The 21,442-nt window shown below is 45.9% G+C and overlaps 1 protein-coding gene across 4 annotated transcripts in view; it reads right to left on the bottom strand.

Moving 5' to 3' along the window:
* The window catches only part of SYT7 (synaptotagmin 7), a 232,915-nt gene that overhangs the window by 24,720 nt on the left and 186,753 nt on the right, over positions 1–21,442 (bottom strand). For 2 of the 4 annotated variants that reach the window (XM_082220936.1, XM_082220937.1), the window contains 2 exons: positions 20,284–20,406; positions 12,244–12,379 (listed from right to left, as the gene is read on the bottom strand). In XM_082220936.1, the coding sequence (XP_082077062.1) occupies positions 12,244–12,379; positions 20,284–20,406 (259 nt within the window). The remainder of the gene's footprint in view (positions 1–12,243; positions 12,380–20,283; positions 20,407–21,442) is intronic. The other 2 variants (XM_082220939.1, XM_082220938.1) reach the window with 1 other exon arrangement.

Here is a 21,442-nt window from a genome sequence, read left to right as displayed (position 1 = left end):
CCTGATTATATAGCTCTAGTAGATTTCCTCAAGGACATACCCGTGGTCTGAAGTAAGGAGAAAATGCAGTGACAACCCCTCTTAGGCTTGCACATTTCACACCTTTCCTAAAGCAGAAGCCCTTTTTAAATTAACCTTTCAAAATGGTCTCAGCCAGAGGGCAAATGGGACAATCGCTTGCTACACTGCGGAAGAGCTCAGATCTGAAGGCGTTTTGGGACCATTCTCCTGTTGGTGTTCCGTTATTCCATGTACTTTGCCCTATCAGGTCTCTAGGCTCCTCAGGTGATTATTTTGTCTTCTCTCCAGAGAACATGTCATGATAATATAGCAGGAAGCTGAATCCTTTACACATTTTAAGGGAATAAATAGTCTCTCTTGGATTTCTTGCCCAGGGCTTGGTGCATTCCAGGGAGCTGTCAGGAAGGATTAAGCTTCCTCCCATCCCTGATATCTCTCAAATGGCTCCTGGCTCTGATCCACGTGCTTGCTTCAGCAGGATTGGGGAGGGCCAATTTGATAAATCCTTCCTGACAGCCTGCCTGTCACGTTACAGAAGCCACTTCCTCCAGAGCCAGGATGACAGTATGGATTGCCTCTCATTCAGCGCAACAGTTCTTGGGACCCTGGGATCTTTGTATCTCCTGTGGATGAGCGTGGGTGGAAATGAGGCCCCAAGAGCAAAGTTAGGGGGACTCAGTTTTAGACAAGAGGGAAGTAGGAATGATGGGTGTCCATTAGATTCCTGGAAGGGTTGCTGATTACTCAGGAGGCAAAAGATCTTCTCCCAGAGTCTTAATCATCAAAACGGAGATTCATGGATCACAAGCAACAAAGACTCCTGGATCCACTTTCTTATTCGAGACTCAGATGCATCAGCTTCAATCTAGAGGGACAGCGGGGGGTGGGTACGGGTACAGAGAGCCACCCCTTCAGAAAACCTGCTTAACTCATTTTCTAACCTTATCTTCCACCCTCTTTTTGAGATGCTGAATAGTTATTAAACCATGACCTGCACTTTTAGAGAGACTTTACATGGACAGTCTACTCAACAATCCACTCAAGAGGCAAAACAAATATCAGAAACAGTTCACATGGTACAGATCAGAGTGTGCAAATTTATCATCTGATGTGACAGGGATAAATCATGCATGTAAATTGCGCAGAAGACAGGAAATGGACTATAAATTCTATTAAAAAATAAGGCATTAAGAAGTGGAAGAAATGGAGGGAGCATCAAAGATGCTCCTTGCCTGTGGTGCCATTTATTTTATGACTGGCCCTGCCATCATCATCATCATCATCATCAGATTTATATCCCATCCTTTCCCCTGACAGGGACTCGAGACAGCTTGCAGCTAAAACAGAGACAGCTAAAAACAGGAAAAAAGCAGTCATTAAAAAAAAAAATGTAACACACATACACACAATACATCTATTAAAACGAACAGATAATTACAATAAAAACATCACAGCACCAGCCCTTTCCTTAAAAACAGTTCTCAAAGCCTGTTGGAACAAGAAAGACTTCACCTGCCAGCAGTAGAACAAGGAGGCCATTAACTTTGGCTTCCACAGGGCTGTCAGGTTCAGACTCAGACAGACAGACCTGCAGCTTGAGAGCTCCAAGGCAGAGAAGGAACCCTGACCGCCAGCTAGTAGGGAGCAGTGGTTGTGGCCTGGCTCGGCCGTGGCAGCTTGGGCCAGCCTCCTAGCTTTGGTGTGTACAGGCCTCGACAAAGGTTTATCTCTTTGCTTAAAGCTCATTTGCCACTGTTGGAGAAATGAGAACATTTGTATGCATTCAAAGGAATTATTTCATGTAAATGGCCTAACATTTTTAATGCCTTCTGCATTACGAGCAATATGGAAGGTGTGTTGTTCCATATTTGCTTCAAGGAAAAGGAATACTGGCTCTCGCAGAACACCTGGGCGTGAAGGTAGTGGTGTGGTGTGTTATGCTCAGGCTGTGTTAACTATGAATGTGTCAAATCCACAATAACGTCTCTGTTTTTATCTTGGAGGCTATGGAATTGCGAAAGGGGGGAGACAAGGAGGGGCCAATGCCTCCTCTTGCCCTTCCCCAGTAATGCCTGACGTAAATTTGCTTAGTGCATGGAAATCTGCATGATTACATTTTTATCCAGGGAGCTCAAGGTGGCCTACAAGGTTCTCCTCCTTCCCATTTTATCTCCACAACTTCCCTGTGAGGGAGGTTAGGCTAAGAGACAATGATTGGCCCAAGGTCCTGATTGGGGATTTGAATCCTGGTTTCCCAGGCTCTGCTCTAACCATCTTTCTGGCTACAGGAGCTAAGATTTTAAAGTGCAGAACCCCATCACCTGCTGTATATATAAATGGCAGTTTCTCTCCTGGTGATAGTCATGTTTGAAACCTATTAGTGAAGGATCAAATGCATGGTCCCCTCTCCCCAATGTCCACAGAGCACAAAGAGAATAAAAGAAAGGGGGGAAAATACATTTCCCCCCTGTCTTTCTGCTGCAGCTATTTGAGACAAGTTGTTGAGATGGATACTGTGTTATGTGAACAACACCTCATGTGGGATTCACTACAAAGCCAAACTGAACTGTGTTGTGCATTGTTTAGCAATGGTGCTCTGTGTGCTCCTGACAGTGGAGCCTGGAACATTACCATCTACAAGGACTTGAATAATATGAAGATTAAGGATAGAGTGGAAAAAGGAGACAGAGGGCAAGGAGATAAGAATTATATTAACAGGAATGACATTCTGCAGATTGTAAGATGCTATGCCCAGGGAAAAGTCACTCATTCTGTATAAAACAAGGGTCAAAGTTCTTCAGGAGAAGTGCATAAGGGATTCTGAGGAATTACAGAGGATACTACAAACACAACAATCTGCACATCTCTTGGTGGCAAAGAAAGTGAATGCATACCGGCAAGATTCCTCACCATGCAGCCCTGTTTATCTGAAGACAATTTGGAAACTTCAGCTAATCCAAAAATCCTGCACTGCAATATTCCCATCATTGATGAATTATGAAGATTTTATTGGCTGCCTGTTTGTTTCTGTACCAAATGCAAGTTGCTAGTGTTGAACTTCAATGCGCTTTATAGTTTGGGGCTTGGATAACTTAGGGCTCATTAGCATGGGTCCAAGACGTTTTCTGCTAGACCCACACTTTCTAGGCACAAGTCCAAGTGGTTTTCCCTTGCCCTGCTCTTTTCCAAGGGAAAAACTGCTCTTTAGCAATAGATTGGAACAAATGGCAAGGGGGGGGAATGAATTACTGTTTGCTCCGACCAAGTGCTAAAGAGTGGTTTTTCCCAGGAAAAGAGAAAGTGTGGATAAGACCTTAAATCAGTGGCTTTCAACCAGTGTGCTGGGGCACCGTGGGGTGCCTTGAATGATGGTCAGGGGTGCCACGGGCAACACTGGCCTCTGTCCCTCTTTCTTCCCCTTCTGATGGCCTCTCACGTCTCTGCCTCCCAAAGGCTTGCACAGCTGTTTATTACAGCAGCACTAGCTACAAGCTCTGCAGGCAAATGGTGCTTCTGGGAGGCATCTCTCTTGGGGTGGGGGGAGCAGCTCAGGGACCAGGGGCAGCAGAACTAGCTGCCAGAGCACTCCCAAGGAGGGGAGACAAGAGGAGGCTGAGGGAAGACTCCCCAAGGGAGGGTGTTTGAAAAAGGGTGAGAGGCTGCCGGCTCTGCAGGCAAGGGTGCCATAACTGGGCTCCTGAGCCCCACAGGGGTGCATCAGAAAGAAGGTCAAGGGAGACGTGGACTCAAAAAGGTTGAAAACCTCTGCCTTAAATGACTTCCTTTCATACTGAACTCCCCGCCCCCTTGCCAGAATTAACTCAATATGTTCTGTGCTGAGAGCCTTCCCTGTTACAGGTGAGGTTGGCACCTTCTGAGTGTCGTGCTTTTTTGTTGTGGCATCCCATCTATGTCATACTCACCCCCACGAGGTCCATGGGGAGAGTGTCTTCATAACATAGGTTAAGGCATTTTTATGGCCCTGGGTCTTTGGGGAGTGCGTGTGTATGTTAGCATTCAGGGCTGCTCCAGATGAGCTTTTTTGATTGCAGAGGACCTGTTTATTCAGCACTCATCCTTATTTGATTGCAAAAGCATTTGTGGTGGTTAGAGTAGATCTAGTCTTTACTAAGCATTCATTCTGATTTTTACAGGTTGGTTATACGACAGTGAGCATTCATCCTGATCTGCTTGTGGGGTGTTCCCGTTAATCCCCGGGTCATCCAGTACTTTAAAATGCATTTCCCCTTCACTTCCCAAATGGGAAAAAGTCCAGGTTTTTAAAAGAAGCGGATTGTATCAACCTAAAGTATTTGTATGGGCTTGAATCCCTCCCACAAAATTTTGTGCCTAGAGGCACCCTTAGATTTGTGTGTTATTATTTTAGTGGTTTATATAGAATTGCTTGAGAACAAGGGTGGGGAAGCCACGTTCCAAGCACAAGGCTCCCAAAGCCGCTCTTTGTAAGGTTTCCTTTGTAAGAGCACTGCTAGTTCAGGCCAAAGTCCAATCTGGTCCAGCGTCCTGTATTCACACTGGGCAGCCAGATGCCTGTGGAAAGCAGGACCTGAGGGCAACAGCACTCTCCCCACTTGTGATTCCCAGCATTCAGAGGCATACTGCCTCTATCCATGGAGGTAGAACACAGCCATCAATAGCCTTATCTTCTTTTAGGGCTGCATCACATTTTACAAAATTCCTATGGGCAAGAATCCTGTGTATACACCACCATGTGTGACAATCCTGCACCACATGCATCTTAAGGGAATCAAACATTCAGCTAGGTATCACAAGGTTCCTGCTCCTCCCTATAGCAACTGCACCTTGCTTCTATAGCATAGCTCTTCCTAGTTCTACCACAAGAGGGAAGCACATGACACTACATTGCCCATCTTTGATGTGAGGGATGCCTTTTTTTATATAGCCTAATTAAGAACCGCAAATCAGCGTGCGTACAGCTGTCAAGAGATATACATGCATGTGTGACCCAGCTCTGAGAAACAAACAACTGCACTGGAGTTCTTCTGGATGGCACTGGGTATGTAGTGCAAAGTCAAACCCTGTCATAATCTCTGCATGTTCCTGAGCAGTCTGCCCCCTCATAGGCCAGGGAACCTGAGTGCACAGGCCGCTGTCCCTGCACCCAGCAAACTCCCTGGCTCCCAGTCCATTCTTGAAGCTAGATCCTGCAGGGAGGGGTCAAGGGAGCCCTATCTAATGCCTCCTCGCAAAGAAGACACACCACATGTGGCAAACTCACAGCCTTTATTGATTAGCATCCAGGACGATGGAGATCCTGAAAGGGAAAGGTACATAGATGACATTGCCAAGCAGACGCCCAACAAGGTTCCAGTGCCTTGGACTGCGGCTCGGCAGACAGCAGGGTGGCAGATACAGGGTCTCCATGCCAGAAACACCTTCACCTGTTGCACAACTGTCTGTCAAAGAGCTTGCAAGGGCTTGGAACAGTGCAGGAGCCTGCCTGGGGGAAGTAAGTTAACAACTCCATTATCCCAGTCCCTGCTGTTGGTCATGGGGTATTTCTCCCTCGTGGCCTGCATAGAACGGAGTATGAGACGGATCCTGCATCTGAGAGAGACAGACAGAGAGCATCAAGCAGTAGTCAGCATCTGGAGCTCATAGTCCCTGGTCCTGGATGCACGGTAAGTGCTTGTGAGGGAGTGAGACAGAGGGCGCCTTGTAGCCACCTGTGCTCAGGCTCCCTGCCCCGCTCAATATGGGGGATGAAAGGACTGCAATAGCTGCATGTATCTATCCCTTGTGTGGGTGGCAGAGGAACTTTGTGAGCTGTGATCCTGCAAGTCAGTGGTGCTCATCAGCCAAGAGTGGCAATGGTTGGCTTCTGCCAACAAAGAGCTTACCTGTTTGTGGGGTTGAATGCCTCCTGTGAGTGGAATACATTGTTCCCCACTGTTGAAGGGAAAGAGTGTTACAGCCATATAGTTCAGACAAGACCAAGAATTCACATATACAGTGGTGCCCCGCAAGACGAATGCCTCGCAAGACGGAAAACCCGCTAGACGAAAGGGTTTTCCGTTTTGGAGGTGCTTCGCAAAACGAATTTCCTATGGGCTTGCTTTGCAAGACGAAAATGTCTTGCGAGTTCCTGCAGGTTTTTTTTCCTCCCCCCCCTTTTCCCCAAGCCGCTAAGCCGCTTATCAGCTGATCCTAAGCCGCTAAGCCGCTTATCAGCTGATCCGCTAAGCCGCTTAACAGCTGATCCGCTAAGCCCGCTAAGCCGCTAATAGCGCTAATCTGCTAAGCCGCTAATGGGCTTGCTTCACAAGACAAAAAAACGCAAGACGAAGAGACTCGCGGAACGGATTCTTTTCATCTTGCGAGGCACCACTGTAGCAGGGGTTGGGATTAGGGCTTATGGAGCCTTCCAACCTGGCTTGTGGCCTCTCATCCATTTGCCTCCTCCTATTTTGCCCTTCTGTGGTTTCATCTGGCCCATAGCAATCTAAGCACCATGAGGAGAGAGAGAAAGAGAGAAAGTTTGTCCACACTGGAGTTTACTGTGTGTTTGCAGCTGCTTGCCTTCCCATTTAATTTGCACAGGCTGCATGATAATACCCTCAACAACACAAATCTCTGCACATCCCCCCGTGTAAATTCAGGGTTACCTGATAACAGGGATAATAAAATAAACTGTAGTAAAACGGGCTCCAAACTGCTCCACACAATTTACAATTGGTTTCCTTTCTTTTAGGGCCATGCTTGTAACTATTTCTAATGTGCTTCGGAATGGATTTTCCCCCTTTGGATCCCCCATGTTTGCACAAAAACAGAAAAGTGCAAAAGAGAGGTGTGCTGAGAATTTACAATTTCCTGATGTTGGTGCTTTTGTGCACTTCCTGATGGGGGCAGGGATTCTCAAAAACAAAGTGCATGTGCAGCTACCTGTGCACATGCTCTGTCGGTACTTAAGCAGCATAATTGAATCAAAAAGTTAGAAGGCAGGGACAAACACAAAAGAGAGGACCTACTAGTATGAATGAGAAAGACAGAAGTTGCTCCTCATATACAAATTCAGATATGTGCTTGAGTGCTCCAGTCAAATTCAAATGGGGGGGAAAGTGGACTAAACAATGCTCAAATGTCAAAATAAAAATTAAAAAATTAAAAGCAGCACCGTATAGACCAACTAAGTTTGTTCTGGTATAAGCTTTCGTGTGCATGCACAAAATGGGTGCAATGGGTATGGTTTGAGCCAATCACCCATCTCCTACTACCCTTTTGAGAAATACCACACTCCACCCTCCCACTATAGATAAGGGTCTGGTGACTTTTGTTTCAGTGTATCTGAAGAAGTGTGCATGCACACGAAAGCTTATACCAGAACAATTTTAGTTGGTCTATAAGGTGCTACTTTTTATTTTTTATTTTTTTTATTTCAACTGCGTCAGACCAACATGGCTACCTACCTGAATCTAGAATGCTCAAATATGGACAAGGAGAGAGGGATAGAGAGAGGGAGAGAGAGAGAGAGAGAGGGAGGGAGAGAGAGAGAGAGAGAGAGAGAGAGAGGAGAGACTGATTGGCAGGCTGGCAAGCCAACTGATTGCAAGCTTGGATGGTCAACCACAGAGTGTGAGAACAAGAGTACAGGAAGCTTTCCTGTCTGTCTGTTTGATAGTTTCTCTCTTTCCCTCTGGAGAAAACAAAGTAGGAGAATAATGAAGAAACCAATGGGTGAAAGGTGCAGAGAGGGGAATGAATGACTGAAATGTGGGCTGGGGAAGGCCAGCCAAAACGAAAAAGGAGGAGATAATGATGGATAATGGGTTTGGCTAGGAGTGTGAACCAGGAAAGTGCAGAGGTGAGCAACAGAAAAAACTTGATCCTAGGTCAGTCTCTCTCTCTCTCTCTCTCTCTCTCTCTGTGTGTGTGTGTGTGCGTGCGCACAAATGAATGAATGGGCAAGTATATGGATTGGCTGTGTGTATGGATGGATAGTTGGGTGTGGTGTTTGGTTAGATAGTGCATGTTTGTGAGGGATAATAGAAGAGAGAATATATGGATGGTGAATGAATGGGGTGCATGCCTGTATACACAGAAGTGGGTAGGTGGGATTGTTGTGTGAGAGAAATGAATGGATTGTGGAGGGGAGAAACAGGGATCCACAGAGAGAAAAAGAGATGTCATAAAGAGAGAGAAAGTGGTGTCACCAACTATTATTATTTTTTTTGTCACCCACTAATTTTGGGCCAGTCTACTACCAATAGGTGGGCCACCAACCATTTCCCCTTAAGGCAATGTGGCCCTTGATTGAGAAAGGGTGTGATGGGGAATACACAGGAGACAGATGCAGCAGTTGTACAGTACTTGAAGCATGCTTTCCCTCTTTCCTTGCTTACCTGTGTGGGGTGCTTTGTCCTGACATCTCCAGGTGTAGGAGTGGAGGTAGCTGTTGGGTGTCTATGCCTGGAGTCTCAAGGTGAGATTCTTGTATGAGTTTACACTGGTGGCGGTAGGCTGCGAGTGAGCCAATCATATTCTGTGCTCTGCCAATCATATTCTGTGCTCTGCCATGGCAATGTGTGTGGAGCATTTGTTGATGGGAGAGCAGTTATTTTACATGCCTTCCCCTGAAATCAGTGGGGAGGAAATTTCTTGCACCAGGTCTGGAGGTGGTGTCATCAATGGAGGCATGGCCACAGGAGTGTAGAATATGGCATAAATGTGTGGTCACCTCCATCTACCTCACAACTCCACCTTGCTTGGGCCCGTTTCCTGACATGCGTTCGCCACCACTGCAGACGCACCAGCATAGCATCTGGTGTGCTTGCCAGGGTAGTGATGCATCTGGTGTTTGGCCAGAGTAGCAGCATTTCCTCCAGATTCTCTGTCCCCATCAGCTGGTGTAACTTGAATTGGATTGCTCTGTTATTTGTCTTTTTTTCTAAGCTAAAAAGCCCTTCTTCCAACTACAGTCAAAGGAAACTATCAGTACGGAAAGACAAAGAAATCTAATACTAGAACCATTTTCTAACTCCCAACCATTGCCAGGGGTCTGGCAACAAAACCGACCAAAGAAACATTAGGTGCAAATAAATAAATAAATACACGTTGGCCGACATATTAAAAATCATCGTACACATACATTTACTTTCTGTCTAAAGTGGACATGGAGCACAAAGAGAGGCACTTATGAATTAGGCTTGATACATTTATGAAGACAAAAGTCCAGAAGTTAATGTTCCATGTGTGCGATGGGACCCTCTTTGACTCCTTGCCTCAGGGCCCCCCTCATATGGCTGCATCCCAGGGATCAACTGTGCCTGTGATTTAATGAACCCAGCAGACAGTTCCACGCCTGCTGTGTTCTCTGCAGACCAGCTCATTAATATTTCCCAGCAAACAGGAACTAGCTGATGGGAAGTGGGTGGAGACTAGAAGAGTGGGAGTGCTAGAAATAAGGAGACCCACTGGGAAGACGTGGGGTGGATAGTGAGGGACACAGGCAATACATAAAGAAACACTTTCAAGGCATAAAGAGCGTCAGTGGGAGCACACTGGTATCCTGCACTTCTCCAAGCAGCTTGGACTGGTGCACAGAACATTGAATTCACACCATCTTATCTTCACAGCAAGCTAGTGAAGCAGGTTAGGCTGAAAAAACAGGGACTTTGCCTGTCCCAGTAAGCTTCATGGGTGATCACAAGTTTGAACCCTGTCTCTTCCATTTACAAATCTTTCAACTAAGAGTATTCCACACTAGCTTCGGAGTCCTACCACACACAAGGGTGTCTAGAGAAGGAGAAAAATAGCTGCTATGGTGGCTTAATAACATGTGAAATGATTCCTTCCAAAAACTTGCCAGTCTTACTTTTCTCTGCAGAGTTCTTAAAATGATGACAAAGTCACTAAAAGACCATTTGTAGCAATCCAGAGTGAATTTTTCTTTGACCTTTCAGGCCAAAAGAGGGGTTTAATAGAGAGGCCAAGTGCAATAATTGTAGCTATCATTTGGTCACCTGAATGCATAAAGTATATCATTATGGAACAGTTGATAATAGATCATTGCTTCTTATGTTAGGGAAGTATATATAAATGAAAAACAAGCAGGAAGGTAACAGGCTTTTTCTTTGTTGAAAATCAATACATGAACTCACCTTAATATGTTTGAAATATAGCAGCTTATTGACCACAAATTTCAATAATGGACCTGACGCACAGCTAGCAATGTTCAAAACAGATTTAAATTTGGATTGCTAGTCACTCCACTGCTTTTATCCCCTATGCAAACACATCTGTCTGAACGTTGTATAACCCTGGAAACCTTGTTTCATTATCCCCACCCCCAAATAAATCAATAAGGATACAGTGAAGAGTTCAAGAGAGGGGTTTTTTATTTTTATTATTTTTGAACAGGGCAAACATAACCACCTGCTCAGCTCATGGTGATGCAAAGCAGTGGGAGCCCCCAAATCTAGGAAATTAAAATATTGGGTAACCCTGGATGAAAACAGAATGGCTGGTGCTGGGAGGGTTCGGACACAAAGCTGGGAGACCCTTCTCATAGATAGCGTCTGTGTTTCATCGGAGTGAATGTCCCCCTATTCAGCAGAGCTAATGGCAGCTTCGGCGGTGAAGTTTAAGTTGTGGAAAATGGTTTGAGGAGAAAGGCATAATATTTTGCCCTGTGCTGCTTCCCCAGTCAAATTTGGAACCCCAACAGCAGTTTAAGGGTAATAAACAACAAAGGGTGATCCAATCACGGATCTCCTGTGTCTCATGCACTTTGGGCCTGAAACTCAAATAGCCTAGCTGCACTTATTCACACTCCAGTAACTTCTTGCTTAGATTACTGTGATGCATTCTACCTGAGGCTCTCTTACAAAACAGACTAAAAACTTGAGGCGTTCCACAATAGGGAAGCAAGATTGTTAACAGGGACTGGCCAATATGTTCCTACTACACCAGTGCTTTGCCATCTGCACTGGCTGCCAGGCTGTTTCTGGGTCAACTTGAAAGTGCCAGTATTAACATTTAATGACCTCAATGGCTTGGAGCCAGGTTACCTGAAGGATCATCTCCTCTCAGATATACCTGCCTGGATCCTAAAAGCATCTTCAGAAGCTCTTCTTCAGGTACTCTCCCAAATAAAGTGAGATGGATGACCACTAGGGAGAGGTCCTTTTTCTGAATCAACACCAGGATGGCACTTTGGTTGCACAATGCCTTCCCCAGAGAGGCTTGCCTGGCATCTACATTGCAGTTTTTTGGCGACAGTGGAGACCTTTTCTTAGTCCCGCACTTTTTTATTTTTAAAACCCTGTTTTTATATCTTGGCTAGTGCTATTTCTCTGCTGTTGGTTTTATTCTGATGTAGATTTAATTTGGTTTTTTAAAATTTCGTTTATTTATTACATTTATATCCTACCTTCCCTCCAAGGTGTTGCCACCATTTTATCCTCAAAACAACCCTGTGAGTTGGGTTAAGAGGCAGTGACTGGCCCAAGGTCACCCAGTAACCTTTATGGCTGAATTGGGGTTTAAACCCTGGTCCCTAGGCCCTACACTCCAATACTCTAACCACTATGCCACACTGGCTCTTTTGAATGTTGCGTTTTTATATTTTAAAAATTGTACAACAGTCAGATAACTTAGATAACAGTCAGATGGTATAAAAATGTTGCAAATAAACCAGTAAGTAGTTCCAATTCCAGAGTCATCTGTGTAGGGTAGGACAAGAACTTAAGACTGGATTTAAGTCTCGGCCTCACTGTTCTGGAAGTGGAGTCTGAATTCATTTAGAACACACACATACACACAGTGGGAGGAATTCAGCGAAGCACTACAACAATCATTCTGTCAGTGCATGCTTTTCAGTTTGCTAGACAGAATGATCCTCTCCTTCCCTCTTGTGCACCGTTCTGGGGGTTCTCCTGACCCCCAAGCCAATTTTGGGATGGGGTGCAGGGGAGAAAAGTGGGGGGGGCATTGCACTAGCAGAAGTCCTTGTGCAGGCTAGTGGGACTTGTTAGTTGAATCTTCCTGCTGTGTGTGTGTGTGTGTGTGTGTGTGTGTGTGTGTGGAGAGAGAGAGAGAGAGAGAGAGAACGAACACTTCTGAAACACAAAAGGAATATGGTCGGATGTGCCTAATCCAGAATAAAAACCTTGCTTCCTCCAGACTTTATGGGAATATATACTGTGAATTATTATTATACTGAGCAACCCTGATAGCACTCACCATCAGCATCTCACTGGTCAGGGAGTTTACGAGGTCTGAGACGGATGAGCGAGCCTCTGTTTTATGGTCAGGCTCCTCGTGTTGTGTCTGTCCTGGCACAGGAGCTGTGTTTACCGCTTTGCCACCAGAGGGCAATCTGGGAGAGATAGGAGAAGCACATTAGGCATACGCTTTGGAGACAACAGAAATACAGGATTCAAGACAAGGAGGAAAAACATAGCTCATGGGAGAACTAGAGAACTGAGGGCTAAACCTCCAGACTGCTCTGATAACCCATCTCATTTCTGTGATTCCCCCTACAACTTACTCCTGTGGAATCCCAAACCAGCTTTACGTACTTGCTTTTTCGATGTTTATTTCGAGCCTTTGGACTCAGCAACCTTCTCTTCTTCTGTCCCTTCTCTCCTCTCTCCCTGTCCTTTATTGACATTTAAGTTGTTAACCCTGTGAGGAGATGGGTCTGTCCCTTTTCTATGTCACACTCTATGAATAAATAAAACACCCACCATATCACTTCATCCTCGCTCAGGGTCTTTCCTGGTTCTGGATTTAAGATTATCACACACACACACCCCTTCCATTTGGATGGACCATCTCCCCACCACCAAAAGACCCCATATGGAACTACATGTCTTTCTCCTTCTGAGTATTTAAATACCATTTCTGTGCTGTGTCAATACATATGGGATTGAGCTGGAAAGGGCATACTGAAGCTTCATGGGCTGTAGGTTGGTCTGTGCTGGTACTTCTTGCAAACTCTCTTCCTGCCTCTCCAGTCCATTAACCTTCTCCAAATACAAACATTCCCTTTCACAAAGAGGCAACCACCTTTGTTTGCTTTCCTTGACAGGCAATTTCTGAAATGACATACGGCCAGATGGTTTCTCTGCCAGCCTCAGTGTATGCAGAGTTCCCAAGAAACCTGAGAACTGGGTGTCGACGGGATGTCTCACAAGGGCCCAGGGAAAGAGCAGAATTGGGGCACTCTGCCTGGGTCAGGTTAGGTCTTTAGTTCAAAACTTGGCAACAGTTCATTAACTCTGTAACACCTCATCTTTTGCCAGATAGGTTTGGGCAATGCTGTTTTGGCTAGTCATCAATTATGCCTCCCGGTGCCATTTCATATTGGGCATAACATGGCAGCTGCTTTTCAAATTACTTTTATTTACCACACAGAGGGAAACTGATAAGTGGTAGCACCCTTGGAAATCCCCTCCACTGATTGGTTTCCATTTTGTTCCCACAGCAGCATTGCTACAAATAAGCAATGTTGTTATGTACTGAGTTGAATAGGATCCAAACTGCAGCAGTCTGATTGGTCCTAGAACAATAGGATCCAAATTACAGCAGTCTGATTGGTCCTAGAACAATAGGATTCAGAATGCAGCAGTCTAATTGGTCCAAGAACAATGCAGCAGTATGATTGGTTGGCAGGAACCACCCAATCATGCTCCAGATATAAGTGAATCCACAACCTGATTGGCTTACAGTAGAATTCCGGAATTAGCCAATCATGTGCAGCCCATTGTGTAAATAATGTATATAAAGCAGATACTGTGAGGGGACATTCATTCATTCCTCCTCACCACTATGAGCTGAATAAAGAGCATGAAATCACTTTGCGACTCTGAAAGCAACTGTCTTATTGCATACACATACAAATGTGCCCTCTTCCAGGGTCCTGTGAGCAAAACATTCCACTCCTAGCTCCATGGCTGCATTCAAAACACGCCTGATTTTATGCCCCTCCCCTCATTTTTCAGGAAGGCTATTGCAAGCTCTCCAGAAGATCCAAGGATGATATGGGCTGCTTCAGGGGTCTCATCGTGTCAACTGACACTTATGACACAGTCACAAACAAATCAATGATCTCCCTGTGTCAGTGTTTGCAGCACTCACAAGAATGTGGGAGCTCAAATTATCCAGGGCAGGCAAATTGCTACACCTAGGGTAAGGAGGTGGAGCTCTACAGGAACCCAAGAGAAAGACATGAGCCAGGAGGAAGAGAGAGGAGCTGCCATTAAGCAGAAGGCTGGAAAGGGCACATATAGGAGGAGAGACATAAACTTGCTCCTTGCCCAAGGAAAGGATATTGCAATGGATGCACAAGGAGACAGCTGGCCAAAATTATAGACTGCTGGACACACAACGCAGGCATAGAAAGGCCCACACACTGAAATATAAAGATACAGAAGAGAGTGTGTATACCACCTGCTTGGATGGGTTCAAGGAAAATGCAGATAATCAAGGGACAACTCCATGTTACATGTACTGAGGGTGCAGGCATGGGAAGCTGGAAATTTGCCATTTTCTGGATGTAGCCAAAATTGTCTAAGTGAAGAAGATGCTGAGCCCAGAAACACCGACAGAATGTACTTTGCTTAGAATATGCAATTGAGCATGATGAGTGGTTGGGCGGTGTGTTTGTTACTAGCTTGAACAGCTGGTGGGCTGTGGTGCAAGTATTTGGGCTCTGAAACCTGCTCTTTCAATGTAGCTCTGTGCAAATTCCATGGCAGAGTGATGATCGTCATAGTGGGAGGTGGTTCATGTGCATCCTAGTGTGAACTGAGCTCCTGTAGGCAGCGGCGTAACCAGCCGCTTGGGTGCCTGGTGTGTGGGGGTGTCCTACAGCTGGGGGTGGGGCGATTCCTGCCCGTGGGGTCGTGGCGAGCTGCCCATGGGGGTGTGGCAATCCGCACATGGGGGTGTGGCGAGCCTCTCCGATGTCTCCCTCTCAGTTGTAGGGTGGCTGAGGAAGAGGCAGTAGGCAGACGCAAGTCCCACGCTGCCGTTTCAGGCAGTGCAGAATCTGCAGACGCCTAAACCACCACGTCACTCCTAAAAAGTTTCGTAAGCTCAATTTTTTTTAAAACTCATTTTGTCACACACACCCCAGTGATGACACCTGGGGTGGACCACATCCCCCGCACCCCCTTCCTCCGCCACTGCCTGTAGGTTGCTGGAGGTAGAGCAAGTTTGTTTACACTGTAGCCGTGAGAATGTTGGGGTTGAACGTGGGAGAGCCAGAGTCAAATCCTCACTCCGTCATAAAGCCCAGGGGTAGTGATGGGTCAAGCTATTGTTGAGGAAAGGATAGGAAATCAGCACACAGTCTCACTCCCCACCCCATGCAGCAATGTAACTAATGAAAAGGCCTAAAGAAAAAAGAATTGCCCATAAGCTTGTCGTTCTAGCCTTCTCCGTTCATGCGTGCATATGTGTGTGTGTGTGTGTGTGTGCGTGCGCGCACACGCGTGTGTGTGCACAGCACTGTGGTGACAGACTCCTCTCTCAGTCTATGCACATTCATGTTGAAAATTGAAAAGACATAGAAAGCTGACTTATACTACATCAGACTACTCGTCCATCTCTCCCAGCACTGCTTAATCTGACTGGCAGTGGCTCTCTAGGGCCTCAGGCAGAAGACTTCTTCTCATCACCTGCCTCCTGATTCTTTGAACTGGAGCTAGCTGCCAGGGATTGAGTGAGCCTGAAAGCTTTCGTATGCAAAGCAAGGGCTCTCTCACTGAGCTTAACTGCACACGTGGAGGGCTCTCAGCATGCATTCAGGAATGAACTCTGAAAAATGAAGGTTTCCTAATTTGCAGAGAGGAGCCCTCCACGATAAGAATGACACCTGCCAATAATGGACAGTTTCTGGATTAAGTTTGATCAGCTGGACCTCATTCACACAGGTTTTCTATAGGATGTGGGGGCAGGGGGAGGAGGAAAGCCTAAGAAAAATGCAGACAAGCATTGTTCAGAGGCAGACAAATAATATCAAGGAGATGCTGACCAAGATGGAAAACCCAAAGACATTGATTATATACAGATAGCCTCTTGACATGTCACAAAGATGCTATAATAACCACAAAGAGAGAGACGAACATATGCCAATGGACTTATGTAATGGCTCATTACATGTGCATCTCCAGGCACGCTGACATGCAGACACATCACACACAAGATCCAAACACACTGATACCCATCAATAAATACAGCAATACACATACACATAAATAGATCAACAAGCATCAGGCTCATGCAGAGGGACAGACTCTCGGGTGGGAAATTCTAGATATAAAGATTACACCCTGAGGCAGACTGACACATACAAAGATGCTGGGTGTACACTGACATACAGACTAGTACATGCATGCACAGATAAAGGAGACCAGAATAGCTGGAGACCAAAAATAGAAAAGAAAAAAAAGTTAAAAATAAAGTGAGAGCAAATGTGTGTGTGTGTGTGTATGTGTGTGATTGACTGTCAGAAGGTATGACAAATCCAGAGTTATTTTTGCAACCCCAGAGTACTGGATCAGCTGCAAGGCTGTCTGGGAGTTGGTGAGTGCTGCAGAAGTCACAGGATAGGGAGAGAGATAGAGAAGAGAGAGAAAGAAAGAAGAGAGGGTGCCTTTCATCCCAGGATCTGCAGGATGCCTCCTGCTGGAACGGAAAGAGGGTGGAGAAAAGTGTAGCAGGAGAGAAACACACACCCATATGCACACACACACATACATCCACACACACAAACCACAAAGATTCGTAGAGGAGGAACAGCCACCACACACAGAGAACAAGGCACTGGACTGGAGCTGCCGAGGTTGACAAGGGGGAAAGTTCAGGCAGCAACAAGAGCAGCAAGGCTAGAAGAAGGAAGAGGAGAAAGTGCAAGGAGGATGAGGGTGAGGATATATTACATTGGGGTATGGGATGGCAGAACATCGTGTGATTACTGCTGAGGAGAGGAGAGACTGAGGTAAAAGGGATTTCAATGCAACCAGAACAACCCCTCCCTCCTTCCCAGCAAGCCCCCAAAGACTGCATCACAAGCCCCTTTGCAATCATTGTACAATCATCAACATTCCATAGGCCAGGCAGGCAGAAAAGGTGGGTGGGGGGCAGGCAGGTAAATAAAAAGAGGCAAAGGAATGTGGAAGAGGGGCGTAGGGAAACAAAGAAGCAGTATGGCGAGTGTACAGAGGAAGCAAGGGAGAAGGTGACCACAGGTGGAGAGGAAGAAGCAGAGGCAAGATTCCACAAGGAAGGCAGGGAGGGGAACAGGTTGAAAGACGGAGCTTGAGACAGATGTCCAGTTCAGACATTACTGAGTCTGGTGGTAGCTGCCAAGATCCCCACTGCTCCATCGCAGGAGGCTTTAGTAATGCATTAGGCTCTGATCATAGATGGGTATGCTGATCACATCACTCTTTCCCACACTGTCAGCCTCCAGAGAGAGGGGGAGCAGTGGTTTGGAAAGGAATGGTGTGACCAGTGGAGCAGCTTGCGATCAGAGCTGAATGCATTACCAAGGAGATGGGGGACCAAACTCATACGTGGGAAGTTGTTTTCCTGAATCTCAGTAAAGTATCAAGGGCCTCACAGGAAAACAAGAAAGGCAGGTGGTAACCATGACTTCTTCTGATTCAGAAAGTTGTGTTTTTTTTTAAATATCAGATACAGGAACTGAAGACAGGAAGCTCTGAGAGATGCTGAGTTCCTGAGACACAGACAAATGAACAGTTCATATCTCCTTACATCTCCATTGGGTCTGCTGTCCTGCATGAGATCTGCACAACATTTGGGATTAGGTTTAGGTTTCCTTGTCTGACCGGGCTTATGGCACCAGAATTTCTCCATTAAGTTATTTGTTCAGACACAACACAAGGACACATTCCAGATTAAACTGACAACATACCCTCCAATCGTCCCTATTTTCCGGTAACATTCCTGGAATTACAAAAGCCATCCTGGCTTCTGATTTGATTCCAGAATGTCCCAGAGATGAGCTGGTGCTGGCATTTGCAGTGGTGCCGCGCTCTCACGCAAGTCAGAACACAACACCCAAAAATGCCTTTTGGTACTGTGCTCTCACATGAGCCACCTGACTTGCGTGGCACCAAAAGATGTGTGGTCCCTATTTTCATCAGGGGAATGTTGGAGGGTTATGTGACAGCCCTATGTGCAAGATTATGATAATAATAATTTCAGTATGAGCTCTGAGTTTTCTGCTCCCACAGTGTAACTGTAAAGAAGTTAATAGAAGCTTGGAAGTCTAGGAAGACAATCGTTGCATGCCTGTACTAAAGCAGGAATGGGGAGCTGGTAGTCCAGGGGTCAGATGTGAGCTGGGAGCCTCTCCACCTGGCCCATCGCAACCTCCCGCTACTCCTTTGGTGTCAATGGGAGAGTCTCCTAATCTCGACAGTTGCACAGGGAGTGTTTTGTGTGTGGAAGGGTGGCTTGCAGCTGCCTCAACATCCTTTGGACTGCAGTGCCCCTTATAACCCCGCCCCAAATTAAGTTAATTAGGTTTGAAAAGAGCCTTCCATCAGTGCCAGCTAAAGGCCCAGAAAATGATATACAGTTAGGGCCACAGCTTTCAAAAGAAGTGAGAAGAATCTAAACCCCCTGCTTTGGGCAAACTGGAGAGCCTTCATTTACTCATATTAACCATGAAAGAAGCTTACAAAAGCACAGCTCTTTCTCCGTGGGATTCCCTCCAGACTAACAATGTGAAATGGAAAAGGCTCTTCAGAGCCAATCCCTGCAAAACATCTCTTACACATACAGTGGCCATGTGCCCAACTCCTTCTTGTCTTGAAATTATGGGAATCATTGTGTGATGGATGCCATAAACACATGTAGGTTTCTTATTACTGAAGTTGGTTACAAGGGAGAATGTTCTCATCAAGCTGGGACTGGGGTGGTGGCCTGATTATGTAGGAGGTAGAGGGTTTTCCCAGATGGGATGTGCACAGAATGGGCATGTGCCAGTAGAAGGTACTTCCTCTCCCCCTGAATTGTTATGGCCTAATAGGACTCTTTATTGACCTGCTACTACTTAAAATTGCAGGCTGAAAAAGCAAGGATCAACTATGCAATTGGATGATCAAATGGAAAGTGCTAAAATATGTAGTGAAATATAGCCTCAGCAAGGTAAAAATAGTCAGCAGGCGAGAACGGTGCCAGTTAATTAATGCACTGATCATGTGAAATCTGCTCCTTCGCACCTCGTCTCCTTAAAAGATGGAATTTAACGTACACGTGGAAGTGTTTGAGGCCTCTGCTTCTAGCTAGGCACTTCCTCTCCGAGAACCTATTTTGTAAGTCACACAATATGACCCTGTTAGATCCCATTAGTCAAGTGAGGGAGTGTATGGGAAGGGGGAAACAAGGAAGGAGAGACTATTCTTGCTTCATAGGGAGCAACCTGCAGGTCCTGAGGGTAGCTCTGAATTAGGAGTGTTAGTGTGCCTATTGCATCTTCAGGAGAAGGATGTGCTGCACCCAGGTAGTTTGGGATAGGCCGTATTATGATCAAGGTCCCCAATGTATTAGTCTTCCTAATGCTAAATTCCAGACCTGCCAAAAGGGCCCAGTCACAATATTGGTAGCCATGGAGTCCAGGGCAAATATCCTATGTACCCGACAGCAGCAGTGATATATTCTACACATGGGTTTTGTTTGCAATCATGAAATTAATTAACATGACTAACCTAGGTCCATTAATTGCAATGGGGCCACTTGGCCACCACCCTTAATTTATTATTATTGTCTTTTTACTGCCAGGAAGGCAGAGAGGTGCTTGTGGAATCATCTGCTTTGGGTGCCACTCACCACTTTAGCTTGGTGGGGGTGGGTTGGATACTATTTGCCTCAGGGAGCAAAATGTATTGGCCCATCCCTGCACACTCCTCACACACTTACTATTGGACTGGACAGGGAAGAGAGAAGGAACTGGATGGAGCTGAAGAGATGTAAAATGGGGAGGGTTTATATGAGGATACATTCCCACCAGAGTACGCGCTTGTGAAAGGAATTGCCATTTTTCCCCAAAGGGAGCTGACCATCAGGGAGGAAATGAGGTTCCAAGCAGGAGGTAAGAGTATTGCTAGACTGGCTTAGATGTTGCACCAGGCCCAACGCTGGAGCTTCCTTGATTTCCTGCACCAGCTTTCCAACTCTCATGAAGGACAGCCCCTCGTGAGGCTTTCTTTCCTCTTGCCGAAAGCCCCTGTCTCCTACTCATACCTCTTGTCCCCCTGAGAGTTCTGGTTCTGTTGGTTTCCAGTGGTTTGAAGATCAGGTATATTGGCAAAGTCGTCCTGTTCTGAAAGCCCCAAAACAAGGGACAACACCACCATGCGGCCTTCCCTGTCCAGAGGGGATCCAGCCAGGGGAGCGATGAGGCCCCAGGTTCAGTGAGCAGTAGGCAGGTTGAAAAACGACAGACAGACAGAAAAGAGAAAAAGAAGAACAGAGCATAAGAAATGAAACTGGCGAGAAAAGAGCATCGTAGCACTACAATGAAAAGAGATTTTTAATATCTATCTGCTGTACAAAGCATTAAATCCTCAGGCTTTCTGGGTACAATTCAGAGGCGAGAGAGAGCACTGGAAGCAGATGAATCACCATGATACTGTGTAGGAAGGGCTGCACAAGACTGTGCCCTTGGAGTGTCTAAATGTGCAAATGTCCTGGAGACAAAGCAAGGTTGCCATTATGGCCTCTTTTTTTTTGCATAGAACAGCAACTTCATCTGCCTCCAGAGGCATCGATTTATCCATAAACCACATGAATATGAACTTCAAAATAGACCAACATTATGAAGTTAGCCTTCTCCTGAAATTGTGGGTGTCTAACATGGAAAGACAGTGATGTGGATATCTCACCTAACATCACCTCACCTCTGCATTAAGTAGTGATTCCATGTACTACACCCAGGTACTGATCCAAGAAGCTGCTGCTTCTATGAGAGGCATGAGGGTGAGCTAAGATTACACTTCAGAAGATGAGGAGTGCCTAAAGTTTGGTGTAGAAGGCAAGACTGCCTGGTGACTTTGTGATATGCACATAATTAACACCGATTGTGACTCATTGCTGGATAGTACTTAAAGATGGTACAGGTTAGGAACAAGGAATGGAGGTTAGTGATCTCATAGCTACTATTTGTTCATGATTATCATTCTTTGAAACCAAAGATGGCTGCAGGAAGCGTCATTGTTGTTAGTTTGAAAAAGCAGCATCACACAAATAGCTGAACAATTTGCTGCTGTTTTGCACAGAATGTTAGCTTGCTGCTAGATTGTTGGTATAGCCGTTAGGTGTGGTGGGGTTCTCAGCAACTAACAGCAGGATGGCTTTGCAGCAGGAGACTATCTGAACTTCTGCTGAATGTGGAAGCTGTTGG

The sequence above is a fragment of the Podarcis vaucheri genome (assembly GCF_965113315.1).
Source record: "Podarcis vaucheri genome assembly, chromosome: 1".
Classification (NCBI taxonomy): domain Eukaryota; kingdom Metazoa; phylum Chordata; class Lepidosauria; order Squamata; family Lacertidae; genus Podarcis; species Podarcis vaucheri.
This window is presented reverse-complemented; position numbering and strand designations above follow the sequence as displayed.